Here is a 13189-nt window from a genome sequence, read left to right on the forward strand (position 1 = left end):
AATCAATATAATATTACTCTCTAATATTTACAATCATTCAAGTGTCATCATTTTTGTCTCTCCCTGAAATAAAAGCTCCATGAAGAAAGAGATTTGTGTCTGCAGTCTAAAACAGGGACTGGCAGACTGAAAGTGCTCAGTGGATATTTATTGAATGAATGAATAAATGACTAACTCCTGTAATATTTAGTTCTCTCTGAACATAAACTGAATTCTGCTAAATTTGACTCACTAGAGATTAATTAAAAGTCAAAAAAACTTTGAATTAATGGATTTGTTTCCTTAGGCCGAGGCAGAGTGAAGATGTCTGCAGCTCTAAAACTGAAGAAAGACAAAAGTAAATGGTGTTTGGGTCAACTTTTGCTAAGGTTAAGAAACTGCTTGCCTGTAGTCTCAATTTATCAGGAGTCTTCCTCAGATATTGTTTTGAAACTGCATTCTTTTTCCTCAATACGCTAAGGAGATTTTCTTTGGTAGAACTCATTTCGAGGTTTTCAAAATTATTAACAAGCTCTGAATCTTTTCTATATTCTCATCATGCATCATTTTATCTATTACTTTGTTTCATTTTGATTGTTTCTAAAAACATTCTAAATGATATTTAAGCTAAAGAACATGATACAGACATTACATATGCCTCCTAAATCTCTTAAAATTGGCTTTATTTTTCTTGGCTGGATCAATTGGTAATGTAAGTATCTAGTTACACGACTTAGAATAGTAAGGAATAAAAGTAAGTGTACCATGTTTTCTCTATTGCTTGTTTATAGTTATCAATTATTCACGTTTCTCTTCCTGTGTGCATCAAATGCTATTATATGAAGGTCCCCTCTGATCCAGTCAGTATGCAATTTTTTTCCTCCCTTGAGAGAAATTACCATGTACTCTGCAGCTCATTTTGCTTGGATTATGGAATAGTGTTATCTATAGCAAGGAAGAATTTAACTCTTTTGTTATGGGGACTTCATGTGATTGTCAATCAGTTATGCTGAGATGGATAATGGTACTGTTCAGTGACTATAATTTTATTTTTGCAGAGTGACTATCACAACTGCCAGTACAGAGGCCCACAGGAATCTTTTATGCCTTTTTACATGCACATAAGGTTGAAATAATGGCCTAGCACAGAAACAATTTATAGTGTATCTTATTTAAAGACCAAAAGCAGGACTGGATGCTCGCAGCTAAAATAGATTTGGATTGACTGTTTAGCTAAATGTGGGAACTACAACTTCTGTTTTTTTTTTTTAAATAAGCTAAAGCTTTGTAAATATGCATGTTTCCTTACTTTAAGCATGTCGTTTGAATTCAGAAATATAAAAAAAATAACACAATTTTGAAACATTTTGTTGTGTATGTCACATCATTAAATATTCACTACATACCAAAAGGATGCATACTCTTTTGGATATTATATTTACACAAAGCCATATAAAAATAGCAATTGTTATAATTGCTTTATGTGGATTTTCTCATTCCATCATCTTGCGAAGTAGTACTATTGACCTCATTTTATAGATGAGAAAGCTGAAGCACATATTGGTTAAATAATGTATTTAGGAAACTCAGAAAGTTATGGCTTAACGGAGATGCAAATACAGTTCTGATTTTCAAACCCAAGTTCTTAGCCAGTATGTGTGCTATACCATCTCTCAAGGCTATTACACACACACACACACACACACACACACACACTTACTGCATACTGTGTGGCTAATGTTTGTATATTTTCATTTCCTGTCTCATTTTTCTACTTTAGCATAAACTCTATCATGGATTTCAATGAATTGTTTTGGAATTCTATATTCTTTATTCCCATCTTTCTTGTCTTGGAAGACTTCTTATGGAAGACATCAGAAACTGTCCATCTTTCAATTAAAAAAATAGTATCAGTAGCTGCAACTTATTTAGGGATGCACTGAATTTATCTTCTTAAAGGTTATTCTCACAGAAACAGAAAAATACCTGCAAACATGATTTTATTTTTTTGATGACTTTTATTTATAGATTCTATTACAGTGTGTAAGTCTCAAGTATTACTACAATATAACTGAGGACAAACTCAAACTCAAATATGAGCATTCATAGATGTATAAAACTTGTAAAGAATTCTATGTAAACAGCATTATTATATTCATGGCTATTTATGTATTTTTATGAAGCAATTCTTGTTTTCTTCAAGAATATGACATAATAAACCACAGATGTTTAAAAAAATTGGTGACCTCTATACATAGGCTCTAAACTCAGGCCAATTACTTGGCCATTCTAATTTAGCTGGCCTTCCTTTCATCACTTCCATTAATAATTCTCCAAAATTGCTATTTTGAACTGCTGTATTTACATATACATTTAATCTTAACTCTTTTTAATAAAGCTATCAAAATTCTAAAAAACCATGCCGAACATTTAGGATTGAGGTTTAACAATCAGCATTTACAAACAGCCCACAAGTCATTTATATGTTTTACAAATGATATAACAATCAAAAAGGTAAAATGAGATTCTCCCAATTTTATCCAGATTGTATGTATAGATTTGTGTTCAAATCTGTTTGCTCCCATTTTATTCTAACTTAAATTTTGCAGTATAACTGCCATTCTACATCATTAGTTGAAATGAGTTCAGCGATTATGTAATTTAAATATTAGTATGACAATGCCTTCTGGAGGGTGATCTCTCATAATTGGTACCAAATGGTAACATACATGAAAAGAGAAGTCCAATTTTTCTTCAAGCTTACGCTGTACTAAATGAGCGCTTAGTTCCAAATATTGTTTTTAATTGATAAAAAGTTAAAGCTAGACATTCTAACTAGGAAAACATATATATATATATATACACATATACATATATATGTTTTATATATATGTTTGTAAATATATATGTACAAAACCTGTTATATTTTTAAAAAATTATAGTTCAGCATGAAATAGGAGAAAGAGCAACTTTGTAAATTTTTTTGAAATGCTAAGAAGAAAACGGTGATGAAGAACCAGTTGCCAATATTTTTTATTTTACATAAAAATCAGGTAATGTAAAAACATTAATAGTAAATCACACATAAACCTGCCTACAATACATCTTTCATACTATAGTCAATATGCAAAATGCAGTAATATTAATATGTGTTTAAAATAATGAGAATTCAAATTTAAGGTGATATTAATTTTTTAATTTAATATATTAAAAAGTCTTATAAATGTAATATATTTTGTATGGTTCCCTAATTAAACTATCAAAACTTATTTTCAACAGGCTTAGCAGGTATGTGATACAATGCTCTACATAATCTAGGAAAACACTGCATGGTATCTTTCATATTAAATAAAAATGTGGCTCAAATAACCAAAGATGAATGATTGAATAAGGTGTAAAGAATCTTTGGCCCTAGATTTAATTTCCTATGTCCCTTAGGATAAACGTCTACAGGTGATAATCTCCCTCATGGATGTTGTAAAATACATCACAATTAAAAAGTTTTCTAGATAGGAAGTTCTGTGGAAATGTCTCATTCTCTTATCTGTGTTTACTAGTCTCTCCCTCTTTCTGTCTCTCATTCTCTATACCTCTTCGTCTCTACAGATATATTTAAATCTCCTTTATTCTTAACTAACCAGAACAAAAAAGACATTTAAGTACTTATTATAGAACTATCATTTATGTTTTTTAATTTAAAAAAGCAATGAATGAAATACTTTCTATATGTTTGCTTTGAAAACTCCTATAAATCTAAAGGAAACTACTTTCTCCTTATATAACTCAATTTTTGACTGCACATGAATAACTGATCAGAGAAAGATCTCATATTCCTGAAATAAACTTATGAAAAATGCACAATAGCCATTTCTTTTCAATACACCATTAACAAAGAATTCTTAAAAACTAGATTTATAATCCTTGGTAGGACAACAGCTAAAGCAAAATGAATATGCACTTGATAAATTATAAGCTCAGATTACTTTATTGATTGATGTATAATATACCTCATAGTCATAGCATTTTAAGTAGAAAGTGACATCCTCCTCATCTTCATTGTAGAGGTCCAAAAGAATTACATGTACAAATTAGGAAAATTAAGTGCAAGAAAGCAGGTTGGCAAGAATCCCAGTTGAATGCTTTCATTCATACTAAAGACAACTCTGAGTTGAAAGGCTGCCTTCTATTATGATTGAAAGCATGCCATACACATTTAAGTTGGTATACAGGTGATGCAGTAAATACTGTGCCCAAGTCATGATGTGCTCAGACAAGTACAACGGTATTTTTTTTTAAATAGCTACTTGCATATGAGGAAGCACTTCACTGAAGAGAAAGATCAATTTTGTTTCATGTTAAAGGATGACTACACAATACTGAAAGAAAAAGCAGAAAAATGTGATGAAAGTTGGGTCAACACAGTTCAGTATTAGATTGTATAAATAATAGTAAATAAAGCTTTCTTCATTCCTTCTTTTCTCAATTATCTTCATTTTCTTCTCAAGAATGTGCTATGTACTTAGAATAATTTTTCATGTATTGTGGTTGATGTATAAACAAAGAAGGATATAAAAAAAGACAGGCTATCAAGCACAGGTAAACCTTATGTTGTTATAGGAGTCAAGATGAAAGAAAAGTATTTGTTGAAATAAATAGCCTACACATTTTTAATCCCATAGCATTTTATAGGCACATATAAATTGGTTCTGATGCAATATAGAATAAAGTTAAGCACCTCAAAATATAGAATGACTTCCGTACATGGATAATAAAAGGGTCTTGCTCCCTAATATCAAGATGTTTTAACTAAACATTCATTACTAATGTCCATTCCTTCTATCAGGGCATTTCATTACAAAGCTAAGGCAAAACACTTTTGCAGATATCCGAATGACGGGTAGGGGTGTGTGTGTATGTGTGTGTGTGTGTGTGTGTGTGTGTGTGTGTGTGCATCTGTATTTTAGTTTCATGGGAAATATGAATGTTTACAATTCTGTGAAAACAACAAGGCAGATGTGAACATTTTCTATATGGTCTTATGATTTATTAAAAGCAATTCAAATTAAATTACCTTTATTTGCTGTAATCAATAGCCCTATTGAGTTATTCTTACAATTCTTACAGAATCATTTACCAGTGCAAAAATAGCCATCTGCTAATGCTGCCCACCTATCTTAGGGAATCAGAGCTAATGAGTGCACTGACTTCGAGAATATTTTGATAAAAAGTTTTGGCATAGACCTTCTTTGAAGTCTTATTAACACAAATATATCACCTTCACAGGCTGTAAACAGTGTATCAAATATGAAGCTCTATTTTTTGCTGTCCTTGCCATCTTTTCCTTTGTCTTCCTTTTCTGTTTTGTCTTCTTCATATTTCTCTTTGTCTGGTTTTGTTACACTATCGTATGAAGGTGGAAAATTGGTGGATGGAGTTGCATCTGTTTTTTCTGGACTTGAGTTCTCGTTATCATTACCAAAAACCATATCTTCTTTATTGGGCAAATCATCATCTCTCTCTCCATCTTTTATGTATATACTTGATATATTTTTGACATTTTGCCGTAAGCGGTAACGTCTGTAAGCACGCTGAATGATAATAGCAGACACATCCTCCTGTTTTCGTTTCAGTGTAGTTGTGATGGGTTCATAGGACACTTTAGAAGGATTTGCTGACATGAACCTTTCTTCCATCTGTGAACGAAGAGAGTCCATCTCTCCACTTTCACCCAAAACACGCTTTGTAAAAGCAAATAAGATGTCGAGGCAGTGGATCCGGTCCCCACTGACCATGGGCAGATCCATGGCGATGAGCTGGACTTTGTTTGGTTTTGCTATGAGAAGAGGAGGGTCCAGGGCAGCTGCAAAATCAGAGAGTTTGCTATATTCTATAAACTGGGTGGCATCAGGATCAAACTTCTCCCAAACCTCATAGAACATCTCGAAGTCATCTTCACTAAGAGGTTCAGTACTTTCTTCAGTGGCAACACTGAAGTTCTCCAGGATGACAGCAATGTACATGTTCACCACAACCAGAAATGATATGATGATGTAACTGACAAAATAGAAAATCCCAACAGATGGGCTACCACAATCTCCTTCAACTGAACTCCCTGGATGAACTTTGTTGGGATCACAGTCTGGAGGTCCACTATTGAGAATAGGTGCTAGCAATCCATCCCAGCCAGCAGAGGTGGTAATCTGGAACAGACAGATCATGCTGTTGCCAAAAGTTTCAAAGTTGAACATGTCATTAATTCCAGCTTCTTTTTTAACATAGGCAAAATTGGACATTCCAAAGATGGCGTAGATGAACATGACCAAGAACAATAGGAGGCCGATGTTAAACAACGCGGGAAGGGACATCATCAGGGCAAAGAGCAGCGTGCGAATCCCCTTTGCCCCTTTAATTAGACGTAGGATTCGGCCAATCCTGGCAAGACGGATCACACGGAACAAGGTAGGGGACACAAAGTATTTTTCTATCAGCTCAGCCAGAAACATACCTGGCAAAGAATGAAGGAATAAAAAGAAAATATTTAAATTTCCATCATACAGAAAATCCTAACTCAAAATGGTTTTCTCTTGCATCTTTTAATGACCTCAGGACATTTTATTGAAAGACGTTTTATAACAAAGAATTGAGCAATCCCAAAGAAAAATGATTATACTTACCATTTTGACATTTTCCCTCCTTTACTAAGTTTGTGGACATTGTCTTTTACCTCCACAAGAAGTTTTTAATGATAAGAATAATACCTACTCATGTAGAAAATTCAAGCAATACAGTAAAACTTTAAAAAAAGAAATATAAATCACCTAAAATATCACCAACCATAACTGTTGTTAATATTTTGTTTCTTATAGTCATATAATATCTGTTCAAAATAACCACATAATGAAAACTTTTATGTTATTTCCAATTTATGATCTCCACAATGTCTTTTTGTCTAAAATTTATAATTCTAAAAATAGATGCCATCCTAAAATAGTGGGAAAGGCATGTACAGATAATGAAAAAACAAAAAGATGAAAAAAGAGCTATGGTAATGAAAGAGGAGGAAGGATAAAGTCACGTACTGTGATTCACAGATATGACACGTTGGTTAAGAAATGATTGCATTTTTTTCTAAGCATAATTTTAATATTATTTGAACCTTTAAACTTTATATTTTACATATTTGAAAGCTAAAATTAAATCAAAAAAGGGAAAACCCTACAACTTTAGTTTTTTTTTAAATTAGTTTCAAGTATACAGTACATTGGTTAGACATCTATATAGTTCATAAAAAGATCCCCCCAATTGCTCCCTCACTCCCCTGACCCTCCACCTAGCCATCATATTAATACTAACTGCATTTCCTCTGCTGTGCTCCCTATCCCCGTGACCATCCATCAGCTACTGATTTGTACTTCTTTAACCCTTCATCCCATTCTTCCAGCCCCCCAAACTCCCCTCCCCTCTGTCCATCGCCAAATTGTCCACTATACTTGCGAGTCTGCTTTTGAATAGCTTAGTCTTTTTATTCCTTAGATTCTGCATATAAGTGAAATCATATAGTATTTATCTTTCTCTGTCTGACTTAAATACCTTCTAGGTCCATCAAAGCATTACGTTTTTCCATCCCCTTCCTTTTAGTCTGTGTCTTTTAATTTGAAGTGAGTCTCTTATAGGCAACATATAGAGGTCTTGTTTTCCTTTCCATTCATCCACTCTTTTAGTTGGAGAACTTAATTCTTTTCCATTTGAGGTACTTACTGATAGAAATGTAGTTGTTACCATTCTTTATTCCTTTTTTTGATACATGTTTTTTCTTCTTAAAGAAGTCCCTCCAACATTTCCAGTAATTCCGGTTTGGTGGTGATTAATTCCTTTAGCTTATTTTTGTCTGGGAAGCTATTTATCTATCCTTCAATTCTAAATGATAGCTTTGCTGGATAAATTATTCTTGATTGTATATCCTGGATCTTCATCCTGTTGAATATTTTTTGCCAAGCCCTTCTGTCCTGCATAGTTTCTTTTGAGAAATTAGCTGCCATGGGTTTTCGCTTATAAGTAACTATCTGCTTTTCTCTCACCACTTTTAATATTCTTTCTTTGTATTTAACCTTTGGCATTTTAATTTTGATGTGTCTTGGTGTGGACCTCTTTGGATCCCTGGTTTTTGAAATTCTCTGAGCTTCCTGAGTGTTTATGTTCATTTCCTTCACCAAGTTAGGAAAGTTTTCCATTATAATTTTTTCAAACAGCTGTTCAAATTCTTGATTTTCTTCAGTTTCACCAGATGGATATTTGGACCCTTAATAGTGTCCTATATGCTCCTTAAATTATTTTTATAGTCTTGGCATCTCATCTCTTGCCATTCTGATTGAGTGTCGTTGGCTTTCCCATCCTCTAGATAGGGTATTTGATCCTTTTCTTTATTCACTCTGTTTCTTCCTTTGTTTATTTCATTTAATATACTTCTCATCTCAGATAATGTGTTCTTCATTTCTTTTATAATTTCCATTTCCATTTTTATGTTTTTTTTTTACCTCTTTGTTGAAGTTCTCACTGAATTTAACCAAAAGTTCATTGAGCATCTTTATAACCAGTGTTTTGAACTCTGCATCTGTTAGATTACTTAACTCTATTATATCTGGATCTCTGTTCTGTTCTCTCATATGGTTTCTGTTTCTTTGTCCTCTCATTTTGGCTGCCTTTCTGTGTTTGTACTAAGCAAAGCTCCTAAGTCTCCTGGTCTTATTAGTGTGGATTTGTGAAGTAAGTGTCCAGTGGCACAGTTCTGAGAGGGGCTCAGCTACAGGCCAAATTTAGCTCAAGGATCTGCCCCTTCAGGGCCACCTGTCAAGATTCAGTAAGCAATCCATAGATGCTATGCTTATAGTTGCCTCACAGGGTCACACCAGAAACTGAGGCCAGCTGCCTCCACCATTCTGAGTCTCAGCAAGGAGCACCTGACTTGCTGAGGATACACCTTGATGTGGCTTGGGTGGGGCCCGATTTGGGGGAGGCAGGGTTTCAGGGACTCCTCTGGGCAGAGCGACATCTGTTATCCAGTTTGATGACTTCATGGCTATGGCAGCTCTGTGTCCACACACTGGGAGTGGAGAGGACTCAACAGGGAACAACTGGTGCTTCTGTACCGAGTGAGTCTCATCTTGACCCTCACTCTGACAATGCCTCCCTGTAAGTCCCTGGTGCCCCTTGCCCACAGCTGAATCGGCACTGGTCCTCAGAGCAAGCAGGTCTGTCACTGCAAAAATCTGCTCATGGACGTGGCCCCTTTAAGAGATGTCTGCCTCTGCAACTGCTGCAGCCTCCGTCTCACTTAGCTGCTCAGGATCGGGCAGTCCGCATCCCTGCCCCGTCCTACCTTCTGCCGTTGCAAGGTGCTTTCTTGGATTTCTCCCTAGTTGTGTGGCTTTTTCATCTAGATCCCAGGTGATTTTTTCCTTGCTGCTGCTCGTTGTTTCCATCACAACTTTGTTTTGGTCACTAGAGGGATCAACTAGAGCCTCTATCCTCTATGCCATTTTGGTTCCAATTTCCAAGAAATGATTGCATTTTATAGACTTGCCAAGTATGAAGCCATAAGAAATGAAGACTTTCACAAGAATCACTAATATTATGGCTATTACTATTATCATTAATCAAATGGCAGTTTTCATATGGGCTAAAAGTAGAAGTGACTTCAGATTTTGCATTGGTCTTCTAAGACACACCTACATATAGATACAGTTGCTACTGTTGTGAAGGGTAATCTTGGAAATCTGGTACTGTAACAAAGGGTATTATGTGCTTCCAATAAATAGGAAACTTGTGACTTTGGAGCCTGGAGCATGAACCCAGGAATTCTGACATGGTGGTTTTCTGTTTTGTAAAGTTTTGTTTTTAAGCTTCCTTCATTCTTTCATTTTACTAGCTCACTCAAAAGTAAATTTACATTCAAGAATTCAGAAACTTCTCTGAGCATGTGTGGAGTTTGGTTTGATTCGAAACTAAAATATGATTAATAAATGGTCTTACCTACAATGGAGAGAATCACAACCACAAAATCAAAAATGTTCCATCCTACAGTGAAGTAGTAGTGTCTGAGGGAGATCAGTTTCAGCACACATTCTCCAGTGAAAAGGATAATGAAAACCACATTTATCCAATATAAGACATTAGTCATGTATGCACTTTGTCCTTCTTTTTCTACCATCATGGTTACCATGTTGAGGCAGATAAGAACCATAATGGTGATATCAAAAGCTTGGTTTGTTACTAGGTCAAATATACATCCTTGGAATTTGTTCTGCAAAGAAATAAAAGTAATATGGAAAGTAGAGTAAACTTTCTAAGTAGTGTCCACTAATCATTATATTAGTAAAAAAAATTACAAAGTTATGTCTTTAAAACTTGTATAAATTATCCCTGATCATAGGATTTGTGCTTTCTACAAGAAATGTTATTAATGGATTAAATCAAAGTCAGAGTAAATGAAACTTTTGTTGCTGTTGTTGTTGTTGACTTTCAGCATATCAGACCAGGATTTAGTTAGCCTTGTATAATAATATTTGCTTTTAAGTTTATCCACTCTAGTATGCTATAGTCAATCAAAAGTACATTTATTTTGATTCTCTATAGGCCATTGAAGTAGTAAGTTGTGTAGTTAATATAAAAATAAAAGCATATATAATTATTTTTAATTTTTATAGAAAAATTAAAAAATGAATATTGAAAACCAATAGTTCTGAATACATATATTGTTTTATAAAGACTTTTAAAATATTAGCAATTTTGTTCAAAAATTGTTCAAAATTTTGTTCAAAATATTCATGTTTAAGAAATGGTTGTACATTAAAGGTGAATTAAAAATATTTTAAAATTAACTTGCTAACGATACACACACACACATATTTTTTTACCCCTGGTCGAGGTATTGGCTTTTGTGGTTTCTTAGATCCCAGCTTTTTCATTGCATTATAGTATTTCTTCTGTTCTTCTGTCATAAAGATGTCTTGACCTCCAAGGTAAAAAAAAATCTAGTTAAAACCAGAATCATTTCCTAGATCTTCTCTCAGATTATTAAGACAGGTTGAAAATATATCAATATAGAAATGAAATGTATTTTTTATATGCAATGTAGCTATAAATAAAACTTGTTTTAAAGGATTACTTATGTGTAAGCACATGACTCTCCATATATAATGTAATGTGCATATATAAAATATATGTTATTATATATAATTATAATTGGCTCAATTTTCTTTTGGAGAGATAATCTGTATTATGTTAAACTATGTGCTGATATCTTATTTCATCTGCTACTTGTGTTACCAAACATTTCATTGCTAAATAATGAATATATGAAGAAGGGTTGTAAGAAATAAAAGAAATGAATTTTTTTTGATGATTTGGCTAATATTTAGGATTCTTATGAAGAGCTGGGGCCAAATAGAGTAGCAAAAATAGTATTAGATTTATATTCATTTGTGTTCATTTTAAAATGCCATGTTCTTTAGCAGAGAAAAAATATAATAAATATGTAACACACACATACACATGTGTGTGTGTATTTCAAGAAACTCTTTAGCTATCTTTTTAATTCCAAATAAAGTATTTCAAGATAAACAATTTTTGGGATATCAACCTTATGCATAATAGAATTCTAGGTACTGAGGAAACTACTAATAGTCCAGGATCCCTGACCTGAAGGGCTTTCTAATTGAATATACAACCTTTAAGATTCAACAACAAAATAAAACAACAAAAAAATAACATCTATATAAAGTTTTTGATTCTTTCCATACTGTGTAAGCCTAAATCTCACAAAGGGGGTCCAGAAGCTTTGTCTTTTCTTTTAGGGTCTGTTAATTTCTTAAAATCATTTGTAATTTTTACAGATTCATGCATACTCTACATTGATCTATAATATCATTTTTTGTTGTTGTTATGGCACAAATTAGTATAATTCATGTAATTAGAAATAAATTCAGGAGAATTTATAGTTCTGAATTCCTTACTTAACTTGTAGGGTCCTGGAGTTAAGACGATCTGGTTATGGTTTTCCTTTAGTTTTCCTGGATTAGGTAATATTCAGCTCATGTTATATTGAATTTAGAAAAAAAATGATCAAATACCAATGATAACCAGATTCCCCTTTCTGTCTTGAGTGTTTTCATTAACCTTTCTTCTAATTGGTATGCAGTCTCTTTGTAATTTTGGTATCCATCTGATCTATAGATAGTAGGCATGAGAGAGAGTCTCCATATCAATGTCAAGAAAAGCCCAGACCCTTTCTTGCTCACTGATGGGGGCGCTGAATATCTTAGCATGTCAAGAACTTACCAGAAGAAGCTAGGAAAACACTGGGGAGAGCATTCTGAACTACAGGTAAAAATAAAAGGACAGATTTTGTCTTCTCTTGATAGATAATACTCCAACATAATGGAGGGTGGGGTGAAACTAAGAGGAGATTACAAAACCCTCCAATAGCTGAAACAGAAATCTCAGGGGAGAGCCTCACTTGTAACATTCAACAAATCTTCATTTCAATTACAAGTATCACTCCTTCTGCTATAATATAAGCTCCCTGAGCTCAGGAACCATATCTTATGTTGTTCTCCCCCGAAACACCAGCCCAAAACATACCACATAGAACAGTGGCTCAGAGCAAAATGAAGAAACTACTTATGACTGTATTTTGAATAAATAATTAGTGTATTCATTTTTCTTAATTACTCAGTCCTCTACAGGGATCACTAAAAAAATCTGAATAGTTGCCACATTGCTTAAAAATAGTTGTGACTTAAGATATTATTTTCTGTGTAGAGATAAATGAAATTAACCATATCTGTAATTGTATACTGGCCAAGTACTTGAAAAAATAAATGGAATTCTAATGAAGATAATTATTAATTGATATAAAATTAAATTTCACATTATATTTTTGGGAAAATAATTGTTCCTATTTCTCAGTGCAATGAAAGAAACTTAAAATACTTATCTTTTTTTTCTGTTGGTTAAAATTATCTATGATGACACCAATGAACAAGTTCAAAGTGAAGAATGACCCAAAGATGATAAAGATGACAAAATAAATATACATATAGAGGCTGTATTCATATATAGGTTGCTTGTCTACCTATAAAATTAACAAAAGTTAGCAGTATGTTAACAATAATATTCATCATTTTCTTTTTCAATGGTTTGACAAGGTAAT

The 13189-nt window shown here is 33.4% G+C and overlaps 1 protein-coding gene across 1 annotated transcript in view; it reads right to left on the bottom strand.

The window, feature by feature from the left end:
- Nucleotides 1-3941: 3941 nt before the first annotated feature.
- SCN9A (sodium voltage-gated channel alpha subunit 9) overlaps nucleotides 3942-13189 on the bottom strand; it is a 124691-nt gene continuing 115443 nt past the window's right edge. The window contains exons 24-27 of the mRNA XM_039855322.1: nucleotides 12974-13111; nucleotides 10893-10997; nucleotides 10009-10279; nucleotides 3942-6484 (exon numbers count right to left, since the gene is read on the bottom strand). Of these exons, the coding sequence (XP_039711256.1) occupies nucleotides 5292-6484; nucleotides 10009-10279; nucleotides 10893-10997; nucleotides 12974-13111 (1707 nt within the window). The 3' untranslated portion in view covers nucleotides 3942-5291. The remainder of the gene's footprint in view (nucleotides 6485-10008; nucleotides 10280-10892; nucleotides 10998-12973; nucleotides 13112-13189) is intronic.

This window comes from Pteropus medius, unplaced genomic scaffold (genome assembly GCF_902729225.1).
Source record: "Pteropus medius unplaced genomic scaffold, Ma_sr-lr_union100, whole genome shotgun sequence".
NCBI lineage: Eukaryota > Metazoa > Chordata > Mammalia > Chiroptera > Pteropodidae > Pteropus > Pteropus medius.